Raw genomic sequence first — 22,575 nt, forward strand, 5'->3', positions numbered from 1 at the left:
GATGAGCAGTTGTAAAAACAGAATAACATACGGGCTACATCATGTTAGTTTATGACACTGATTTTAAAGTAGTTGTTCACACCAATATAACAATTCTGCCATTTACTCACCCTCATGTCGTTTTAAACCTGTATTACATTCTTTGTGGATCCTCTGGCTTTTATGTAAAGCATTCCAGAAGACTGAGGGCATTGAGTTATTTTTCTAATGTTACCCCACAAACAAGAAAAGCAGATCATTTGCACATGGCCGCTTTATGCTTTAGAATGAGATGTATGAGAGGAATTATTGTAAATGATTTAAAAGCATGTTTTATTTAGTTGTGTTGTTTTTTGGTTTAGTTGTTTTTTGATAGTTTTACCATTCTTCCATAAGGCATAGTGTCCTGCAAAACTCATTAAAACAGAAGGATTATAGACGGATGAGTCTAAGAAAAATAATGAGAATAGAAAACCAAGTCCAAATCTGGGTCAAAATTTGTCTTTGTGAAAAATGAGAACTTTTGTGAGCAGTCCATCAATGTGTGACCACACATCGGGCTGAAAGGTATCAACTATTTAAAAGCCCATTAATGATTTACAGACATTGTGGTTGTGTAGATGACATTAATTGGTCACACCAATCACGGCTTTCTGGGGAGTCTGTATTGTAAATATAACTGCGGGTCTTGTACAAAGCCACATAATGTCATCTTTCAGAGATCCCCAAATTATTTAACTCAGTTTCATGTTAGCACATAGAAAATATAAAACTGAATTACAGGCTTTGACAGGGCATGCTCTGAATGATCCATTGGAGCATCTGTTTATACGTTGGAGTGTGTGTAGGAAGTCAGGATGTAGCACTTTAACTGATCAGCCTGAGCTTTTGATGGAATTACTTGTCTGAGGCCAGAAACAGATGCAGGATCATATTTCGTAGAGATGGCCTTGAAAAACCCTTCCACACTGAAGTAGGAACTCTAATTTCATGGTTATGTATTAGCCCTGACAAAAGAGAATGTCATGCACCTGCTCTGCATTAGGTGCTCAACACAACAGTATGTCTTTCTGGAATGATGTGAAAGGACATCAGTTGTTAGATTGAAGGTCTCACCATTAAAAATTGCATTTCTTTAGATCAGGGGTCTTCAGAAGGGGTCCTCGGCGGTGCTGCAGAGGGTCCACCAATTATTGTTTGAACTAACTTTTGTGAGATTTTTTTTAATTAATGCTTTTATTCAGCAAGAATGCGTTAAATTTATCAAAACGACAGTAAAGACATTTTAAAAAAAGATTTAAAATAAAAGCTGTTCTTTTAAACAGAAGAATCCTGGAAAATAATGTATCACGATTTCCACAAAAAAAATATTAAGGAGCACAACTTTTTTCAATGAGCAAGGAATGTTTCTTGAGCACCAAATCAGCATATTAAAATGATTTCTGCCACTGTGACACTGAAGACTGGAGTAATGGATGCTAAAAAAAATCTGTTTTTGTGATCACAGGAATAAATTACATTTTAAAATATATTCAAATAGAAAACAGTTATTTTTAATTGTAATAATTTTTCATAATATTACTGTTTTTTCCCAGTTTTTTTATCAAATAAATGTGGCATTGGTGAGCATAAGAGACTTTGTTCAAACACATAATATGAAATATATTACAGACCCCAAACTTTATTGTGGAACAGTAGTATATTTAAGTATATGACTCTATAATGATTATTTTAAAGGCTTTGCAATTTAAGCATCACATGCAAGTGCTTTAATGTATGCACATTATTATAGGCCAGGATTCAAAATGCAGCACATTTTATATAGTACTGTATGTCAAGTCAAGTCAAGTCACATTTATTTATATAGCGCTTTTTACAATACAGATTGTTTCAAAGCAGTTTTACAGAGATAACAGAAAAAAATGCAAAAAAGTTTGTTTCCAGAAGAAAATAAGTTCACAGTCCAGCTTAAGTAAGTTCAGTGATGTTTCATTTTTGTTTTAGAAAAGTTATTAATTTAGTTCATTTATATATATATATATATATATATATATATATATATATATATATATAGCCGCTCTGGAGTAAACCATGATGTCACCATCCAGCTCAGTATATTCTTGTATAATAGTGTCAATGCAGGCAGATCAATATTATTGTTGAATATTACATTTAATGTCCCCAACTAAGCAAGCCAAGCCAATGGCAACAAAGGTGGAAAAAGCTGACAGTGACAAGGAACCAAAACTCCATCAGGTGGCAGAATGGAGAAAAAAACCTTGGGAAAACCCAGGCTCAGTCGGGGGACAGTTCTTCTCTGGCCAATGAACAAACAGTGTATGATTATGATTCAGGCAACATTATAGGTCAGAAGTCAGATTGGTTTGAATCAGAATAGCCAATCAGAATATTATCCAGTTCCATCTGGTTTAATGGTGCGTTCAAGTCATCTCGTATATATCGTATTTACGAGTTGAACGCACATGAACGCCACCACAATGTCGTAAATACCAGTGGGGAGATCGGGATTTTCTTTAAGCTCCGATCTTTACGAGTTGTGGGCGTGTCAGTGAGAAACACGGCGGAATACCACTATACCGAAAGGTTTTTAGCTGTGATATTGTCAGGCTTTTCTATTTACAGCGAAGTAAGCTAATTACCTGCACAGAATATGATGGAATTATAATATAACAATGTAATATGTAACGATAAAGTTTGCATTAGCTTCATAAATTAATTAAAAACATAAAAAAGCAAAGCACACCTGACGCACATTTCTTTGTTCTTCATTTTCTAGAACTAGAGTAGATTAAGAGAAAGTACACACCGCCATCTTACTCCGACGAATATGACTTGAACGCACCTGCCGCCGTAAACACGACTTCCCACCTCGTAAGTACGAACTTCCCAGGAGGACTTGAACACACCATAAGATCAGAGTCATCACACCGGTATGGAGAAGGGTTTGTTGAGGATCAGTGCTAAACCTCGGAATAAGGAGAAAGACTAACATTAGCGTGGATGCCATTCTTCTTATGATGTATCGAGTACATCGGGTGTTAAAGGAGTTTTTCCCGGTTCCGGCTGACCTAATTTATGCAGCCTAATAATCATTTAACTGATTTGAATAATAGGAATTTATAACTGTTTATGTTTATGCCAGGTTAAAGACATGTGTTTTTAGTCTAGATTTAAAACTGACAGAGTGTGTCTGCTTCCCGGACAATGTTAGGAAGAATGTTCCAGAGTTTAGGTGCTAAATAGGAAACGGATCTCCCGCCAGCAGTCAATTTTGATATTGTAGGTATTATCAACTGGCCAGAGTGTGTCACAGTGAGTCCCTGCTTATTTTGTCTATCCACTGTATAGGGGTCCTTGACTTGAAAAAAATGAAGACCTATGATTTAGGGCATCCTATGAGCCCCCAAAAAAATCATACATTTTTATTTTATAGTTTTTTTACGCAGTCCTTTTGATGGTTCTGTATTTGAGTATTTATTGTCCATACCAACACATTTCTGTAGTGTTATCTCTTACCTAACAAGGTCAACTTCTTAGCTGTTTTGTTGTTTACGGGTCTGGATATCAGAGATCTTGGCCATGTTCACTACAATGGCTGATCAGATCAGCTTGTTTTGCTTTGGTAGTACTCTTTATTTTTCAAGTACACACAGCAGATGTTCAATTATAGCCTGTCTGTTCTTGAGAAGGAAATTAAATGTTCTTTGGAAGAAGTCTTCAGCCATCACTTAAAATAATAATTCACCCAAAATTATATCACCATTCTTGTTGTTCCAAAACGATATGACTTTTTTCTTCTTCTACAGAACACAAAAAGAGCTATTTTTGAAGACTATTTTTCATTCTCTTTTGCATGGGATTGCAATGACTGAGAACTGAAGCTTTTCAAGCTTCAAAAAGGATGCAATTGCACCATAAAAGTAGAATATACAACACAATACAGCTGTCTTCTGAAGCAGGTTTGCATGAAGAACAAACCAAAATTAAAGTCATAATTCACTGAATCCTATCTTCTGCCCTAGCTCTTCTTGCATTCATGAAAGAAGTACAGACCATTTCATGAGAGAATCATTCTTTTAAGTTGAATCTTGATTAATCGAAGACTTTTATGAGACTTATGGTGCTTTTGCTTCATTTTGGAAGCTTAAAAGCTTATTTCCCCACCTATTATTTGGGGAAAATATAAACGCATCTTTGGCTGTCTTCATTTTTGGCAGTCTCCTATCCACAGAGTGGTTCATTGTTCATTCGCTTTGATAGGTGTAATCACATCCAGTCCCATATTATGTCTTAAACTCTCCAGCGTGAATTAGTCCTTGTGTTTTGAGCTGGTATTAATATGCACACGGCCTTGGGATTTGCATGCACTGTTTTGCTCTTTTTCTTTGTCCTTTTCCAAACTCTTATTCATTCAGATTTCCAAGACTGGAAGTGGAAAGTCTTAGTGGTCGCTGTTGTATTGGCTGAGATACAGAGATCTGTGAAGTTTAAAAGCTCAGTTCATAAGTCAACATGCATTAACTCTCAGGTCTCGTTTCATTCAGACATAGTGGACAATTTTTAATATGTACTCCATCGGTCAAATCAGCATTTATTGTTGTTACTCACTCAAAGAGTGAAGTATGCTAGAGTTTCTTTCCCAAAGTGTTTACTGCTACTCGGCAATTCTTTTTTGCACTAGATGCTCTTTATAACATACAGTGGCCTTAAACCATAAAAGTGCACTTTTCATCCCAAATTTTTTGGGGGGATTGGGTTGATGGATGGATGACAGATAAACAGACAGACGGTTCCAGATTTAGACAAAATGTATTTGGGCACTAGTTGCGAATTCATACAGTACATCCACTAAAAATCACCATTTGGGACAAAAAAAATTGACTATAAAAATGGCTCAGAAAAATGAATTTAATATTGAAACCATGCAGAGCAGCATTTGCTTGCAATGCCACTTGCTTTGATATTTTGTTATATAATACAATGGTATTCAGACATTTTTATTTGAATTAAGTGACCAAATACTTTTGGAGGCCACTGTATATTATTTTCTGCACATTGGGCTGTATTTGTCTTTAAGTTGCAGCACATGGACTTTGGAAGCTATGTGTGACGAGAAAGAGTTATATCCTAAGGCAGAGGCCGGATTTTATTGCATAAACAGCTGTAGCTGTATCTCTTGGCTGCTTTGTGGTCATAAGTTTGGAGAGATCCAGTGCTATGGATGCCATGTTGCATGAAACTGTACAGAACCCTGAGGTCATCTTTTCAACTTTGTATTCTTTCACAATGTAAATTAATAAATAATATAAATGCTTTAAAATATATTTGCATTCTTACAATGGGCAAGCATTTTGTGATGTTGACATAAAATGTATTTTTATGTTATTTATTTATTTATTTATTTATTTTCAATTCCTTATTTTATATTTATATATTTTTATTAAATTATATTTGAGAAATACATGGTCAGCAGTGGTTGGTTGGGCACTTTATATAATTTACAATGAGGTTATTAGCCCATTTTGTGCTGCAGATGCTCTCTGTAATGCTTTCTCTGCCAAAGGAGATGTCATCCTCATTCCAGGACATTCCCCTGTTTTAATGCATTTCTGGTGTAAGATTCTCCTAACAGTCATTTTTTCCACTGCTTATACAATTGTCTGTCTCACTAACTTTTGTAATGTAAAGCAATGTGATGTCACAAAGTAGCCTTTTGTGTTTATGTTTGACCTATTATTCACATAATAACACAAGGGAAGATATTGCAGCCAGTCCATGTAACCTACTTTTGCTTGTTATTCAGCCACTTACAGAAGTTCCTATTGTGAATAGTCACTGTGTATTATATTTGATTCAATTATTCAAGTTAAGTTCCTCTTTTCAAAACACTGGCTTTTTGAGTAATTAGGACATTTAAGGATGAGTCATTGCTGGCAGATAATAAGTCATTTAAACAGTGGTTTGCGCACATGAAGATATCAGTGTGTGACTCACACCCTTGGCTTCCAAATAGCGCAACTACTATGTATAATTCTGAAAGTATAATCCTTGGCCTTGATTTCTCCTGCTTCAAATGCTCTCAGTTTTACCACCTAACGGGCTTCAGAGAGTGAGAGAGACTTTCCGTTCAGGCAGACACTACCCATAAGCCAAGTCTGAGACGTTCTTGTGGAAGTTAGTGCAGAGGTGTGACCCTTCTGTGACATTTACAGATGTGTGATATTGCGCAGGTTCTTTGTTCTCCAGAAGGGTTGCTTGCATCTTACCTATGCCTTTTAGGGAAGAGCAACAATGAGAACAGTACTAACAGAAAATCAATGCAGGTCTGCATACTTGAAAAGTCCTAAATCATTCAGCGCTCCCTGTCTACTTGCTTAAGTCTTTCTTTTGTGATATTTTGTATGATTAAAGATGTTATTATTAATTAAAATTGTAGGTCTACTAAATAATACTAAATAAATATCCCTTCAACATTTAATTTAAAAGTTGGGGGAAGAAATTAATACTTTTATTCAGCAAGCATGCATTAAATTGATCAAAACTAACAGTAAAGACATTTATAATGTTGCAAAAAAAATTATACTTCAAATAAATGCTACTCTTTTAAGTTTTCTATTCATCAAAGAATCCTAATAATAATTTATCAATCACGGTTTCCACAAAAATATTAAGCATCACAACTGTTTTTCAATAGTGATAATAATAAGACATTTTTCTTGAGCAGCATATCAGCATATTAAAATGATTTCTTAAGGATCATGTGACACTGAAGACTGGGGTAATAATGCTGTAAATTCACCTTTGCCATCACAGGAATACATTTTAAAATATATTTTAAAAGAAAGCAGTTATTTCAAATTGTAATAATATTTGACAATATTACTGTTTTACTGTATTTTAATCAAATAAATGCAGCCTTGGAATAAATGTAAGTCTTCTTTCAAAACATAAAAAATTCCAACTTGACCCCAAATTTTGTTAAGAAAGGAGAGTCTTTTTTAACAGAATTAATGGGATAGTTCACCCAAAAATGAAAACTCTGTCATTAATTACTCACCCTCATGTCATTCCAAATCCAAAAGACTTTATTCATCTTCGGAACATTGATGAAATCTGAGCGATTTCTGTCCCTCCGTTGACACCTACGCACCTGCCACTTTGACGCTTCAAAAAGTTCATAAAGAGATCGTAAAACTAATCCATATGAATTGAGCGGTTTAGTCCAAATTTTCTGAAGAGACTCGATCGCTTCATATGATGAACAGATTTAATTTAGGCTTTTGTTCACATGTAAACATTCATCATCTCACACGTAAACGGAAGCTCAAGCATGTTCTCTTGACGTGCGAGAACCAATGAGGTTCATTCTCGTATTACACGTTTGAGCTTCCGCAACAACCAATGAGGTTTGTTCTCACGAGTCAAGCAGGTTCAGTTGAACTTCTGTTTATGTTCACTGATCAATGTTAATATGTGAATAAAAGCTTAAATTAAATCTGTGCATCATATAAAGATGACAAAAACTCTTCAGAGTTAGTTTTACGATTTCTTTATGAACTTTATGAAGCGTCAAAGTGGTAGTTGCATGAACTGTCAACGGAGGGACAGAAATCTCTTAGATTTCATCAAAAAGATCTTCATTTGTGATGAAGCGAAAGTCTTACGGGTTTGGAACAACACAAGGGTGTGTAAATGATGACAGAAGTTTCATTTTTGGGTGAACTAACCCTTTAAAGACACACATGGAGTCTGTAAATTTTCACATTTTCTATGCTGACTTTTGGGGTTAAAATCTGCTAAATGGATTAAAATATGATAAAATAGATAACAGTGATGTCCTTCATTTTTAATTGGTATCTCAAAGCATTATCAAATCAAAATGTTTCATAAGTGAAGATGCAAGGGATGGAAGTTAAGTTTAATTAAGGGATTCATATGAGGACAGAGAAGAGGTCTGTCTTGAGGTTGCATTTGAATGTGTCTGGAAAATTGCTTATTCTTGACAGCTTTGGGAGCTTTTGGGCTGTAACTGTAATACAGACAGAAGAGGCTGTCAGGCCACGTGTTAACAGTATAAGTCGTCATTCATCTTTGGATTCACAGTGCATCATGACTTAACAGTTGTTAACTCTGTATAATTCATAAATATATACTGTATACACTGTATTGGTATACTAAATCAATTTTCTCATCCAGTTTTTCCTAAGTAAAGGCACCCACACACTACAAGATAATCTGGTCGATTTTGGGCCTCCTCCTCCGACAATCCTTGGTAAAGTCCCGATTATCTTGAAGGTTCTACAGATTATCTTATCAGATATTCCTGTGGTGTGAGGTGTGTTAAGAGTGATTGAATGTGCTCGGAAGAACATTTAAAAAACCTTTAAGTGTGGGCCAGTCTTAAGAAGCTTATTTCTAGGGTAAAAAAAAAGTGTGAGCCCAGCAGGATGGCATATTTTCCTGCTTGTATAACTCTTGTGGCTTTGGGCAGTGGCAGTGGCTCTGTCAGTTTGCTTTGTCTCTGCTCTCAGCTTTTCCCTCTGAAGGTCAACACATTTTTTGGAGACACCTCTACTGACACTCGCCCTAATGCAGCCAATTTAAAGCAACTCACTTATGCCAGGCTATTATTGGCAGAAGAAGGATGGCATGTAATATGTGCTCATAATTCTAATAATTTTTTTATTCAAAGACAGGTTTAGAGATACTGAGCAATTAAATTGAGTAATTGAGTCTTCAAAATCACAGCTTCAGCTTCAAGGATTTTCCCTGTGACTTCAGGGTAATCTGGGATTTAAATGGGATTTTAATGAAAATACAGGCTTTTCTTGGGTCACTACAAACATAGACTAAATGACTAAAAGCTTTATATCCTGAGGAGGCTATTCTAACCATATCAAATGATCCCCCTATGAGCTAAAAACAAACATGTAAACATGTCTACAAGTTATTTATTCTTCAGCTTTCTTTTTGAAGCTTTGATTTGTGTTTCTTCCTTCCTTAGCTTTCAGCCAGGGAACATTGCAGTAAATCAGGTTATGAAACCTGCGTCAGAAAGTACAATATTTTGCATTCTGATTTATCGTTAAGTTGCTTGTAAAACCATTTAGGCTTAGCTATACTCCTATGGTAGAAATACTCAATGAAAGGAAGATCAGGATACATGGGACAGGGAATTCTTCTCTAATAACTCATTATTTTGTATGTAGATTTTATGACGGATACTTCTTTCTGCCTTCAAAACAAAACAAAAACATCTCATCCAACTCATTGAAATCTTCGTAAATAAGTAATAATAATAATACTGTGCTTTTTTATTTTGCTGCTTTTGCTTTAATATCTTTTTTTCATTTACACTTAAAGATGTATTTTATTTGTTATATTCAATAGGTTACAAGAGATAGTTTTTTATTCAGATGAGCAAATCATGAAAAAAATCACTTTTTGAAGATGATTGTTGTCTCCAAGCCTGGAAACATTAAAAAAATCAATACAATCTTTAAAAGTCATGGAAATCTCTGTAGTCAATTTAATTTATAGCTCAATTGGTAGCACTTTATTTAACAGTCCTGTTCCGCATGTACATGCTATGCACTTATTATATCAATTACAATAACTGGGTTATATCTAGGTACTAACACTGAACCTATCCCTAAACCTAACTTTAACCCTAATCTTATATTACCAGTACTTTTTTGATAACTAAGTACTGTAAAATAAAGTGCAACCACACAATTTGTTAGAAATTGTGAGTGTAGTCTCTAGAAACTTATTTTAAAAAGGACTGGGAATGATTAACAGTTCTTAAATTGTACTTGTGTATTTAAATGTACAAGAAAGAAGAGTTATAATCAGGCAACCCGTGTTAATATTAGAAAATCTTTCTTGCACGTAGCATTGCTTTTGCTATGTTTTACTGAATATGTTGTTGTTGTAAAGTTAGCTATAGTAACAGGACAGTGTCATTGTTTGTCTGGAGCTGATGTGCTGCTGGCGACTAATATAATAATAACATAATATATGCTTGTATATACTTGTGTTCTGTATGTTAATTTCCTTCCTTGTTGTTTGTTTATCATCTTCGCTTTATGTTTTGTGAAGCATTATTTTGCTTCGCTTCAGCTGATAGAGAGATATCCACTCTTGTATTGCGTGTTCATGCATTTTGGGGGCGGAGCAATGAAGGGGGGGGGGGGGGTGGGGAGTTGTTTGGGGTGATTTCAAATATCAACATTGTTTCTCAGAAATTACTTACTGCACCTTTAAATATACAAGGACAATAATATGTACATGGGTAAACGCCACAGTGAAGAACAACGATAGTTTAAACACTGTTATGAAATTATTTAATTATATAATAGAATTATCTAAAAATGAATTTAGCATTAATTGTAAAAAGAGTGCTCTGACAAAGCATTTGCTGTGTGAAGATGGTCTATCTCTCTGTGTGACTGAAAAAGTTTGGAACTGAATATGTTTTTTATTGATTTTCTTTCAGATTCTCTTCAAATTTGTATTATTTAACTTCAAATGTCTTTAAATTGCCTTTCAAAATACTTTACTGTGTGTGTAAACACAAAATATTCTCTGTTCAGAACGCACTCCAGGTCACTGCCAAGTTTCATGTCACTCTGTAAAACCTGACTGGACAATTTCCCACCTATGACAAAGCAATGAGGTCTTTGTTGCTAAGTCTATAACCCTCCAGGCACCATGTGTTGGTTAGATCCTTCACCCTGTGAGTCTGCATGTCACAACACACTTCTGAAGTTTTGCTTCTGATTTGTGCCTGTCAAAACGTTAAAAGATATCGAGAGTCAGTAGAAAATCCAGAGTTGGTGGGATTTCAGTAAACAAACTGCTGAATAAATGGGGTTACATAACTGGCTAATTGTCTTCAGGAGAGCACAATTCAAAGTGCAGGACATAAAAGCTTCAGAACATTTTTATTGGCAAATATAAATAAATGAAAACCATCAACCCTTTAACTCTGTCATTAAGACGGCAGATGTGTTGTTATGTTCCTGTTTTGTCTGTGGTTTTGCTTTAATAATTGATCACGAAAACGATGCCATTGATTATGTGAAACGGTACTTTTGGAATTAATAACTGCATAGCACTTTAGTTCATTTGAATCATTCAGGACCTCATAGTTACAATAGAGAGTTTTATCATGAACTAATTTACGCTGCAAGAGGATGTTTCATGAGTGAAGTCTTTTTTTTTTTGTTCACAGCTGTTGACTGGAACACTCGATGGAAAACTGGCTTTGTTTCATCCGGCCGAATCTCTTCTCCCTTAAGTGTGGAATTTACCCTATGGCTCAGTTCTTGCCCCATGTCCACCGATACTGCAGACTAATGAAAGTCTTACATCAGTCGCATTGAGATGCTGGCGTGCCACCTCTGAGACCTACATCATGGATGGGATCTGTGATTTCATCATTTCAGCCGCTGTTGACAACCTACAGATGACACCCTCAGAGAAAAGTCCATTTGAACATTACATAGCAACACGTTCCCATGCACAGATACACACACACACACACACACACCATGCAGTATTATGCACTGGTTCATCTGATGTATAATATTCTTTGCAGCAAAAGGATATTAAAGTAGACCTAAATTGTGAATGTAAATCTTATTTTGAGAGTGACTCAGTTTATGTAACTGCTTTACAAATTAAAAAATACTTAAATACTTTTTTATACTTTACAATTTCAGACCCATTTTTAAAATGTTTTATCTGTGTGTTGAATAACAGCCCATTTTGCAGCAGTTTGTAATGAAGAAAATGAAATGAAGATGGATACAAGGATATCATGTTTAGGTAAGTTTGTTTTAGGTTTGGTTTCGCATAAATGAAATGCTATATATCCGAGCCACTTTAGCCTTCTCATTATCTTTCAGTCGGCTTCTCAAGAATCAACAGTAGTATGAAGGCGGCTATAATTGATGGAATACATGTATGCAAGGGACCAATCATGATTCAGTATGTAAATGCAAGTAAGAAAGAAGGCTATTGGCAATTTAGGGCCAGATATACTAACAGCTTGCGCCAGTGCAAATACTCTTCTGGTGTTAAAAAAAACTACTGTCAGGAATTGACTTAAGACACGCATTTAAAATTAGTGCTGAAAAGGCTTGGACACATTTTGAACACAAAAAATCATGTCTTAAACCAGACGCTAATTTGCGCTGCTCTTGGTAGATTGTGTTGGTCATTATGGAAATTATCCGACTGCGTCTGTTCTTTAATTTGCGCGTCGTCAGTAGATCATGCGGAGAACTTTCCACTTTCCAAAATTAAAAATAGACAGCAGACCTAAGGCTGACATTATCTATGAAACAAAGTTTGAGTGACTTCTGTACATTAAACGGTTTGGGCTGAATTATTTGCACAGTTTTAAAACATACGGTTTGGGGTTTAGAACAAAAACCTCACCAAGATGTGGTTAGATTTTTAAATGCAGAGACAGGATGCTCATCTGAAAGCAATACATGTATTGTGTCTATCTGGCGCCAATAGATGTTCATGTAAGTGATAGAGAGTAATGTTGGAGTCTTTAATGATGGGTGGTGTCCACTACAATGGCTGGCTGCATTTCTGCACCAATAACTTTTCTGAGGTCATTCAGTTCTCTACCCGTTTAGAAACTAACCTTTAGTAGAGCATGTTCTACAATAGCTTATATTGACTCTCCTAACTGTTAATGTTATACCATTAAAATCTAATGGCATTAAATAAGTTTGCATAAAAATGACAAGATATGCATTCATTTTACAACAGTATATGAAATACCAAGATAAAACTGTTAAGAAAAGTACACTTTTTAATGTTTTATTTTGGCACAAGTTTTAAATGTGAATGGAAACAATTCAGCAGTTTTTTGTTCATTGTCATGAGCCATTACAGGAAAACATTTTCAACCCATGACTTCAAGCAATAGCTGAGGAAGTTATGCAGTGGTTTCACGTTTGATCTTTACTTTTGAATTAAAGAAAAACAATAACGCTTCAACTTCTCTCTTATAATTGGGTTTGGCTGCTTTTCCTAAACAAAGAAGCTGTGCACTTATAATGCTAAACAGAGCGATGTCAAATATGGATGCACTTAACTACCTCATGATAGCCTGTTTCTGTGAATAGTCTGTGTGCGAGCTGCTTTCAGAGACCTCATTTTTAAAGATATGTTCTTAACGGCTCCAAGTTCATGACAGGATGCTGCAATCTTGTTTGGCAATATGTGAAATAAGCCGTCAAAAACAAATGGAGAATAAATTGGAATTACTGAATTGGCCACAATGTTGTTTCAAAACTCTTCCTATTAGAGCTCCCAGTGTGGACTATTGATTTAGTACAATTATGAATTGTAAAAACATCAGAAAGACGATAAACCAGTTCTTCATTCGATCCAATTGTTCAAGACCTCTGTTGTCTTATAAAAAATGCAGTTGTCCACGGCTTAGTTGGCATTCTCAGTCCAATTAGACTTACATTTAGATAGATGGAAAACATCAATGTCGCATTAAAGACTTTTGTTTTGTCCACTTCATTGTCTTTAAAGATTGTTCCAGGTTTATGTGATTTGTAAACTGTTTTTGGTGCGTTATTTCCCTAACCAGTTAACAAACTAAAGGACTCAAGAATAAAACAGACTTTCCCACATTAGCTTTATATCTGAAAGTTCATTCAAAGGATGTTCCTTCAGTCTGTCAGAACAGGATGTAATTAATCTATTGTTGATGGGGGAGAGAGAGAGAGGAGTGCTTTATCAAAGGAGGTGTACACATATTAATGATGAGAGAATGACAGATTTTTATGTGTGGGTTTGCTTATGCATGGCTCTGCCAAAGACTATTTTATTGATTTTTTTAAACGCATAAGTTCATTTTCATGTGCTAGATCTTTGACTGTCAGATCCATTTCATTCAATGCTTTTCATTTTATATGTTTGTATTTTTGTTTGTTTTATAACACTTTACAATAAGGTTTCATTTCTTTACATTTAGTTAACATGAACTTAAAAGATCTTTTAAGATCCAAAGTTGTATCTGTTAATAGTTAATGCACTGTGAACTAACATAAACATGATCATTTTTATTAACTAACATTCACATGATCATTTTTATTAACTAACATTCACAAATGTTTTCTGTGCTCATTGTTAGTTTGTGTTACTTAAATGCATTAACTAATGTTAAAAAATGAGACCTTTTTGTAAAGTGTTTCCATTTTATATAGGGTAAATTCAGGTTGATTGGGACACATTTTGCTATCGAGATGACTGGGGAAAAAGTGTCCTAATCAACCCGAATTCACCCAGTTTTTTCTTGGTTATGCAATTGTTAAGGGAACACTCCATTTGATCATTCTTCAAACATTAATGGAACAACAAGTAGTCAAATTTAAAAAACAATAGATGAACGTCCAACTAAAACGCTTCAGAAAAAGACACTGCATGAGCTATGTATAAATAATGTTTTTGTAAAAAGTTTTTGAAAACATAAAGACCAAATGAAGAAGCTGTTGTCTGTGGGTACATGAGCGCTGGAGCTCACATCTGCGAAAGCCTCTAAACAAATTGTAAAATAGAAGCTATGTTTATATATGAGTCATATATTTGGGGTCTAAATAACTACATTCTCGCCTAAAAAACTCTTAAAACTACATTAGTGACAACAACATTGGTATTTGTAAAAAAAAATATGGTGGATTTGCTCATCCACCATGACAGTCACCACAAGCAGAGTGATACATGTGTGTGTATATATATATATATATATACTGTATATATATATATATATTTATATATGTGTATAGGTCTATACACATGGGCAAAAAAAACAGGCCTATATACAGTAGGTATACACTGTTTTTTTGTTTTTTTTACTTTATTTTTATTTATATGTCTAGGTTTAAGGATATTTGTACTGAAAATGAAAATTTTCTGAAAATTATGAGTGGTTTTACAGGTTAGATCGTAAGTCACAGGAAGCTCAGAGAGTTCAAGAACTTCACTTCAGTTATTGTTCATATTAATCATATGGTGTGCTAAACTACGGTCAGTGGACGCGGAAGGCAGCTGTGAGACGTTTCTCATAACTGAAGTCATTTGATTGTGTGACCTCTGCCACAAAATATTTTTAAGACTCACGCTTTTAGATTCTCTCCACCAACATTCAATATTTACTGCTTGTCAGTTCTAACACAGTCCTGTTCTGATATTTTAGCTTTATATTGCATGCAACGCTTTGGAGAGAACTCTGAGAACCATCTGAACTTTCTGAAGTCTGGATGCTGGGTTACATTGATAAAATGATCGCCTGACGGCCAAACGGAACACTGGATCAGGCCGGTTTCCTTGCTTTTCCTGCAGACAGTGACTGACACTGAAATTAGGAACAGATGGACGCAGCTTCTGAGCTTGACATGTGGGAAGTCAGAACAAATACATAACCATGAGAGTGTAAGTGTGTGTGTGTTAATGATACAGACTTTAAAGAGGTCATTTCATAATTTCTTTCTTTTTTTTTTCTTTTTTTTTTTTTGCATTAAACTTAAGTTTAATGCATAAAAAAATATTTGGGGTAGAAAAATGTTCTACCCAAATGATGTGAGCGTGAGTAAATTATGGCAGAATTTTCATTTTTGGATGAACAATCCCTGTAAGTTTCCATTATTTCCAGGTTTAAATGGGAAAAAATCCAGACTTTCAATGTGGTCTCTGAATTTTGGACCCCACTGTAAGAGAAAACAGTCAGACCCTTAGATTCTTTATTGCTCTTTTCAAATAATAGCATGTTAGTTTAGGGTGGTTTTACATTGAGCAGTGTGAGGTTAGGCCATCCAGTTCCCAGAGTTCAAGACTCTCACTAGACTTACAATGAAAATTTCTGTTCTTCTTATTCATATTGTCCATATGGTGAGGGAAACCGTACGTTCGGTCAGAGTTTGCGGAAGGCAGCTGCGGGATGTTTCTTGTAACTGAAGTCATTTGATTGTGTGACCTTTGCCAGAAAATATTTTTTAAACTTGTCAGATTCTCTCCAACAACATACAAGTTTCCTTTCAAGGGAACTCGCGCTGCGTCGAGACGCTGTGGGAATGCCTCTGCATGATTGAGTTGTGAAGCACAGAATTACATAGGCGTGACAGAACTACATAGGCGTGACAGAACTACATAGGCGGGTGACGTCATTGACCAGGAAACTATAAAGCATACCCAAACCAAAGAGTGTGAGCTTCTGTGTCTTCAGCAAGCGCTCTGTGTGTCCCTGGTGTTTTTTGTCTGTCTTTAGAAAGATGTTTGGCAGGAGTTTTTCACCTATATAAAAAAGGCATCATAATGGAGAGCGGACAACAGTTCAAGAAGTGTGTTCACTCTCTGTGAGCGATTACTCTCTGATGAGGGAAGCAGAGCGGCGGCTCAAGTCGTAAGGTTCGCAAATGGATCTGGCAGAGGGGTTCGAGACGGGCTTCGCCCTTTCTCTGCCTACACCTGCCAGGTCCATTGCCTCATCTCAGGGTTTGGAAGCATGCGCTGCAGTATCGAAACAGGAGAAACTGAAGACTCATCACTTCAGTCTCCTGCATGTGAGGAGCTTGTGGAGGTGATCACTTGTTTGGTCACTAAATTAAACATTGAGTGGCCAGCAGACAAACAAGAGACTAGGCAGAAAAGCAAGCTAGATGAACGCTTCCTGCCTTCTCATGCTCAACCTCCACGCCGGTGCTTACCGTTCTTTCCAGACCTCCACACTGAGGTGTCGAGGTTAGGAATAGATCGGTTTCATACTGTGTGTTTAGCCCACAGACATCTACATACTCTAACATCCATGGCCTTAAACAGCACGGTTATGGGGTGATGCCCAGGGCTGAAGAGATACTTGCGAGCCATCTCTCCCCTGAGTCAGCATCGTCCCTTTAAAGCACCAGCATTACCCACCAAGCCTCTTAGCTACATGGGCTTTGGTGGATAAAGCGTATTCGGCTGCAGGTCAGGAACTGGACACCCCACTTTCCCCTGCTGGCCTCTTCGGTGATGCAGTAAATTCAGTCACCGAGAGGTTTCAGAAGCCAAAAAGCAGGCGGAGGCGCTCCAGAAATTCCTTCCGTGCTGAGCTCATGTCTCTGGGGCTGCTGGGCGGGAGCCCCAGCTGCTACCAGCTCCTCACATAGGGCGCAGCAAAAGCAGGAGCGTTGCGTCCTGTGCTCCACCACAGAAAGACTGGGAGGCGGCGCGACACACTCAGTCGAAGTCCTCGAAGGACAAGGTGGATCTGAGGACCGTTATTCTGTCTGAAGGTGGACCCCACCTCATTATACGGTGCCCGTCTCCCCTCGGTGCCCTCAAGGGGCCTGTGACAGAGCTCTCTGTCAGCGGCCGGGACAGCACTTGCACTCCCATCCCCATCTAATACTTTACATGTTATGTTACACATTTTCGGCTGTATAGCCTTTCCCTCGGGTGCACACTTGGGTTTGTGCTACTGGTAGTTTTGCATACATCATTTCAAAAATCCACACACACACACCAGACAAGTTTTATACTAACATCTTTATTTACTTATCTATATATTTGTTAGTTGGTGTCTTTGTTCGTGCTATGAAGTGTCTTGCGTGTGGCGTCTTCCTGGTTGATCAGCCGTGAACACGGAAAGTGAAAAAGGCCAAAACGCCGGCGGCGATTCGTAAACGCACAAAACGTAGCTTGCCCGTGCTGCCCATGTGTGAGTCGTCCACGGCTAGACGGTTTTTAGTGATGATGTGTGGGGAGGGGGAAGTGGGGAAATGTCTTTTATATATTTTTTATTTATTAACTATGTATATTTCATATTATTAATGAAGTATAATGTATACATGGTATTAAACAAGACAAACAAGATGTGTATAACCAGTTTGGCTTTTTGTATAAAGTTGTAAAATGGATACTTACCTTGTACTTACCTTGATGGTTTCACCCCAATATGCTGGGCCTTTAATATATGGGCAGCTCTTTCTCACAAGGTGGTGGAGTTAAGGTGTGCAATTTGAAGTGCAATTGGGGACTATTGAAATCCTTTTTAGTAGAAGGAAATTCAGCCAAGAGCTCGGTGTAAATATATTTATTTATATTTTTTGTTTATTTATTAGTTTATTTTATTTTTGATTGTTGTTTCTTTGGATTTTTGTACACTTTGGGACGGTTTGGACTGAAAATAAAGAATCCTTGCACTGAAGTGCTATTGTGGCTGAGCCATAATTCTTGTGCCGAGAGCCTTTTACCAACACGCCTCTTCACAGGGCCATTCTGCCAACCTCGCCAACCTTGCTGGGGCGCAGAGGTTCCCAGCAAGTTTTTACCCGAGGGTTGCTCGCTCCCTCCGAGGAGGGCTCTAGAGCAGTCAAGCCAGTTGGTCCCTGCTGGTTCTCCACTTCAGGGCACTGTGCTTGCTGTTCAAAATACAGCAGAGGCCAGTCATCCGACAACACATCGGTGGTCTCTTACATGAACCATCAGGGGGGTCTGCAGTCGTGCCCCGTATACAAGCTGGCTCACCAGATCCTCCTGTGGGCCCAAGGGAAACTGCTCTCTGTCAGGGCAGTTTACATCCTGGGGTATCTTAATCAGGTACCAGACATCCTTTTGAGGCAGGGGCCGAGGCCCGGGGAATGGAGACTCCACCCCGAGGTGGTGGAGCTCCTATAGGAGAACTTCGGTCGAGCAGAAGTAGATCTGTTCGCACCTCTACGACACACTGTCCACTATGGTTCTTTCTCAGTCTTTCAGCTCCTCTTGGGCTGGATACAATGGTACAGACATGGTCAAGACCACGTCTGTACACTTTTTCCCCAATCGCTCTACTCCCAGGGAGTTCTGGAGAGAGTATGCCAGGACAGGGTCTTTCTTCTAATAGTAGTGACCACTGGGTGCAGTTCTGGAGTTTCTGCCGGAGCGATTCAACGCAGGGTTATCCCCCTCCACAATAAAGGTGTACGTGGCGGCCTGCTTACCACACTCCTTTATGTGGTGTGTCTTTGGGGAGACACCCCCTAGTAACCCGTTTCCTTCGTGGCACCTTGAGACTTAGATCTGCAGTCCATTGGCCATAGTTTTGGAAGGCCTTTCCTTGGCTCCCTTTGAGCATATTGAGGAGGTTCCTGAGAAATTTCACACGCTAAAAACTGTCTTTCTCCTCGCTATCTCGTCTCTCAAAAGAATTGGAGATATACAAACCCTCTCTGTTTCTCCCTCGTGCCTGGAATTTGCACCTGGTATGATAAAGGCTTTTCTTCACCTTAGACCGGGCTGATCCTAAGGGTCCTACTAATACTGTAAGACCTATCGTATACTGCAGGCCTTCTGTCCTTCTCCCTTCTGGACGTCAGACCAAGAGAAACTAAATCTGCTCTGCCCAGTTAGGACTTTAGATGCTTATGTCCACAGAGCTGTCCTGTGGAGAAAGTCTGAACAACTGTTCGTTTGCTTTTGGTCACCCAGGAAGGGGTCTAAGCAGAGGATGACCAAGTGGGTGGTCGAGCCATCTCACTTGCTTATGAGTCGGCCGGTGTACCGGCCCACTCTACTAGGAGTAATGCTGTTTCCAAAGCATTACTGTCAGGTGCTTTCGTCTTAGTGTGCGCATATATTTCACACGGACGGACACTTGCTCATATTTCGGCGTGGGTTTAGCATTCCCACAGCGTTTCAATGTAGTGTGAGTTCCCTTGAAAGGGAACGTCTTGGTTACGTTTGTAAACTTAGTTCCCTGAAGAGGGAACGAGGTGCTGCATCGCCCTGCTATACTCCCGGCATGCCCATGATCGACTTGCTTCAGGTCTATCAGAAGCTAACACTGTTTGGTTTGGGTTTGCTTTATAGTTTCCTGGTCGATGACGTCACCCGCCTATGACGTTCCGTAACGCCGCCATTGGACTGATTTCATACGTGCTTCACGACGCAATCACACAGAGGCGTTCCCACACCGTTTTGATGCAGCGTCTCGTTCCCTCTTCAGGAAATTAAGGTTACGTTCGTAACCATGAGAATAGTCCAATTCCAGGAGAAAGGGAGAAAACATACTGAACTTTAAAAAGAAGCTGTAACGATGCAAAATATTATACAAATAAAATAAAAATGAATTAATCAACATTTCTGTCATCTTAAAAAAAAACATAAGAAACAAACATATAAGATTTGTTTTGAAAGAAATATTTTCTTGCATCATTGGGAAAAATATTGTTAAATTACAATGAAACAAAATGAAATTATAAGTTATGACAAAATATGTTTTTACATTGCTTTAACTCATCAAAATAAGTTAAGCAATTTGCAACTGTTTTATAACATTATACAAGATTCAACACATTTTTTTGTTTTTTGTTTTTTGTCAGTTTAATGTAATTTAAAGTTGATTGTACTTAAAATTGAAGGCAGCAACTTTCTTTACAATGTAAGTATATTTAAATTATTATATATAACTTAATGTTTCAATATATTACTGGAATGTTTATGGAATGTACTTATTTAAATCTAATGTTGTTCCCAATGAGGTGAAAAATAATTAATTAAAAAAATATTTATGTTTATTTCTTATACTGTACGTTAACATATTTAGTCTATTTTCAGTGTATTAAAAACTGAAAAACCCACATTGATCTACCATAGTATTTCATATATTTGCACACTTTTTTTTAGACTTTCTAGGTATTCATAGAGAGACAATCATTCAAGAGCAATACATTCTTCAAACTATAAATGAGAACAAACCTAAATATGATCATGGAACGGAACTATTGGACACTGAAAGAGTTGAGCTGAATGCTGAAATGCATCTGACATGAATGTTATTATGATATAAGCTAGATGGTAAAGGAAGTAGTGTGGATTTTTGCACTGGATCTTCAAAGTCTGAGAACGAGAGACAGAGGTACACGTCTGTGTTGCATTTGTGTTGTAGACTTGGAGAGGTTTTTTTAGTGGGGGGAGAGAGAGAAAAAAGAGGAAATGGAGCTGAGAGGTGCTTCCCATTCCGACTGTTAGTAAAGCAGCATTGCAGCACCTTCTGTGCCCAGGGACCCAGGGCCAGAGCTCCTCCCTCCCTAAACGGCCTATTCTCTCACTCTCTGTCTTGCTCTCTTTTGGCTCTTTTTGTTTTAAACAGAGTCAGAAAGTTCTGTCTCAGGTTCATTTTATTATGCTATTGTTTCTCGTAAATACAGTAACTTTCCTCAGCGTTTTGTCTGTCTTCAGGCATGGTTGTGTTTATGTGCAAAAGAAAAAGGAAATCAACAACTGGATGGCATTTAGATGCATTCAGCATCATGGGTCACAAATGTGACCAATCAGCTTGACTCCTTTGTGTCTCATACTGCATATAATTGAAAAATGCTGTACAGCTGTTTCTCTATTGGTTAATTAACCCTTTAAAGTTTTTTGCTTGTTTTGTGCATGCAAGAAAATGCAAACTTAGAGTGTCACAGATTTGTTATGATCTGGTAAGTGATATATAAACTGCAATTGGAAGATTAAAGTCTTACTAAAAATGAATTGCATGTAATGAATTGTCATGGTCATCAGTTTTATTTGTGCAAATGTATAATTTATTTAGTAGGACAGTCTTTACATTTTAAATTTTTGTGACTCTTGAAAAAGACAATGTTTTTTTTTCCCTGAGAATATCTTGAAAAGATCCATTTTACAGTCCAACATTGTGAAAAGAGTTCCTTATGAGACACTTTAGTTTAGTTTTATGGCACACTGTGTGATTTTTGACAGATGGATATCCAGCAGCATGAAATCAGAGGTCTATTTATCTGTGTTTTGGTAAGATTCTTCCATCTCTGCTCCGACGCTTATCTCTCCAACATCATAATGGAACATTCCACCTCCTGTGGGTTCTTCAGAACTTACGTAACCTGCTATCAAATAAGCAAAGTATTTTATCGAATACCACAGATTCTGGAGGTAGAACGATGGTAATAAAATACAGATTAAAGAAGTCTGGCTTACATAACCTCAGCATACTCTAGTTGTAATTAAAGAAAATCAGTGAGGTTTTTTTTTTCCTGAAAGAAATATGTTGATATGATTAAGATAAATGAAATCATATTCAAATATGAAACCAATATGTGAGGAAGATGTAATGCTGTTCTCTGATTTAGATTCAACAATTATCAACCATCAAAAAAAGAATAAATGCATGATATAAACATCATCATATATGAAAACAAGTGAAGAAGTATGTCCACTAAAATTTGATTTATGAAACTGTCATGCTAAAAGTTTGGGTGCAAAGGTATAGGTGGCCTCTTGGGTGCACAAGAATGGACCAGTTTAAAGACATTACTGAAATCGCCATGAAGACTAGAGACGGTAAGTCCTGTCCATGTCACACTAACCCAATTTTGAAACGCATACATTCATCTAATGGAAACTGATAGAACTGTGTCAACAACCAAAGTGATATTCAGTATGTTCTGCTGTGATGTGTTTTGATAGCGTGCATGTTTGCTCGGCTTTGGATGAAATATCACTCTCTGGGGCTTGAGTGGAACCACATGAGACCGACAGACTCTCACGATTAAATGA

At 37.2% G+C, this 22,575-nt stretch overlaps 1 protein-coding gene across 1 annotated transcript in view; it reads left to right on the top strand.

Moving 5' to 3' along the window:
- Positions 1-12,446, top strand: part of wdr27 (WD repeat domain 27) — a 49,040-nt gene extending 36,594 nt beyond the window's left edge. Inside the window, exon 25 of the mRNA XM_082154042.1 lies at positions 11,237-12,446. Within this exon, the coding sequence (XP_082010168.1) occupies positions 11,237-11,302 (66 nt within the window). The 3' untranslated portion in view covers positions 11,303-12,446. The remainder of the gene's footprint in view (positions 1-11,236) is intronic.
- The last annotated feature ends 10,129 nt before the right edge of the window (positions 12,447-22,575 follow it).

The sequence above is a fragment of the Leuciscus leuciscus genome (genome assembly GCF_965113295.1).
Source record: "Leuciscus leuciscus genome assembly, chromosome: 22".
In the NCBI taxonomy this organism is placed as follows: domain Eukaryota; kingdom Metazoa; phylum Chordata; class Actinopteri; order Cypriniformes; family Leuciscidae; genus Leuciscus; species Leuciscus leuciscus.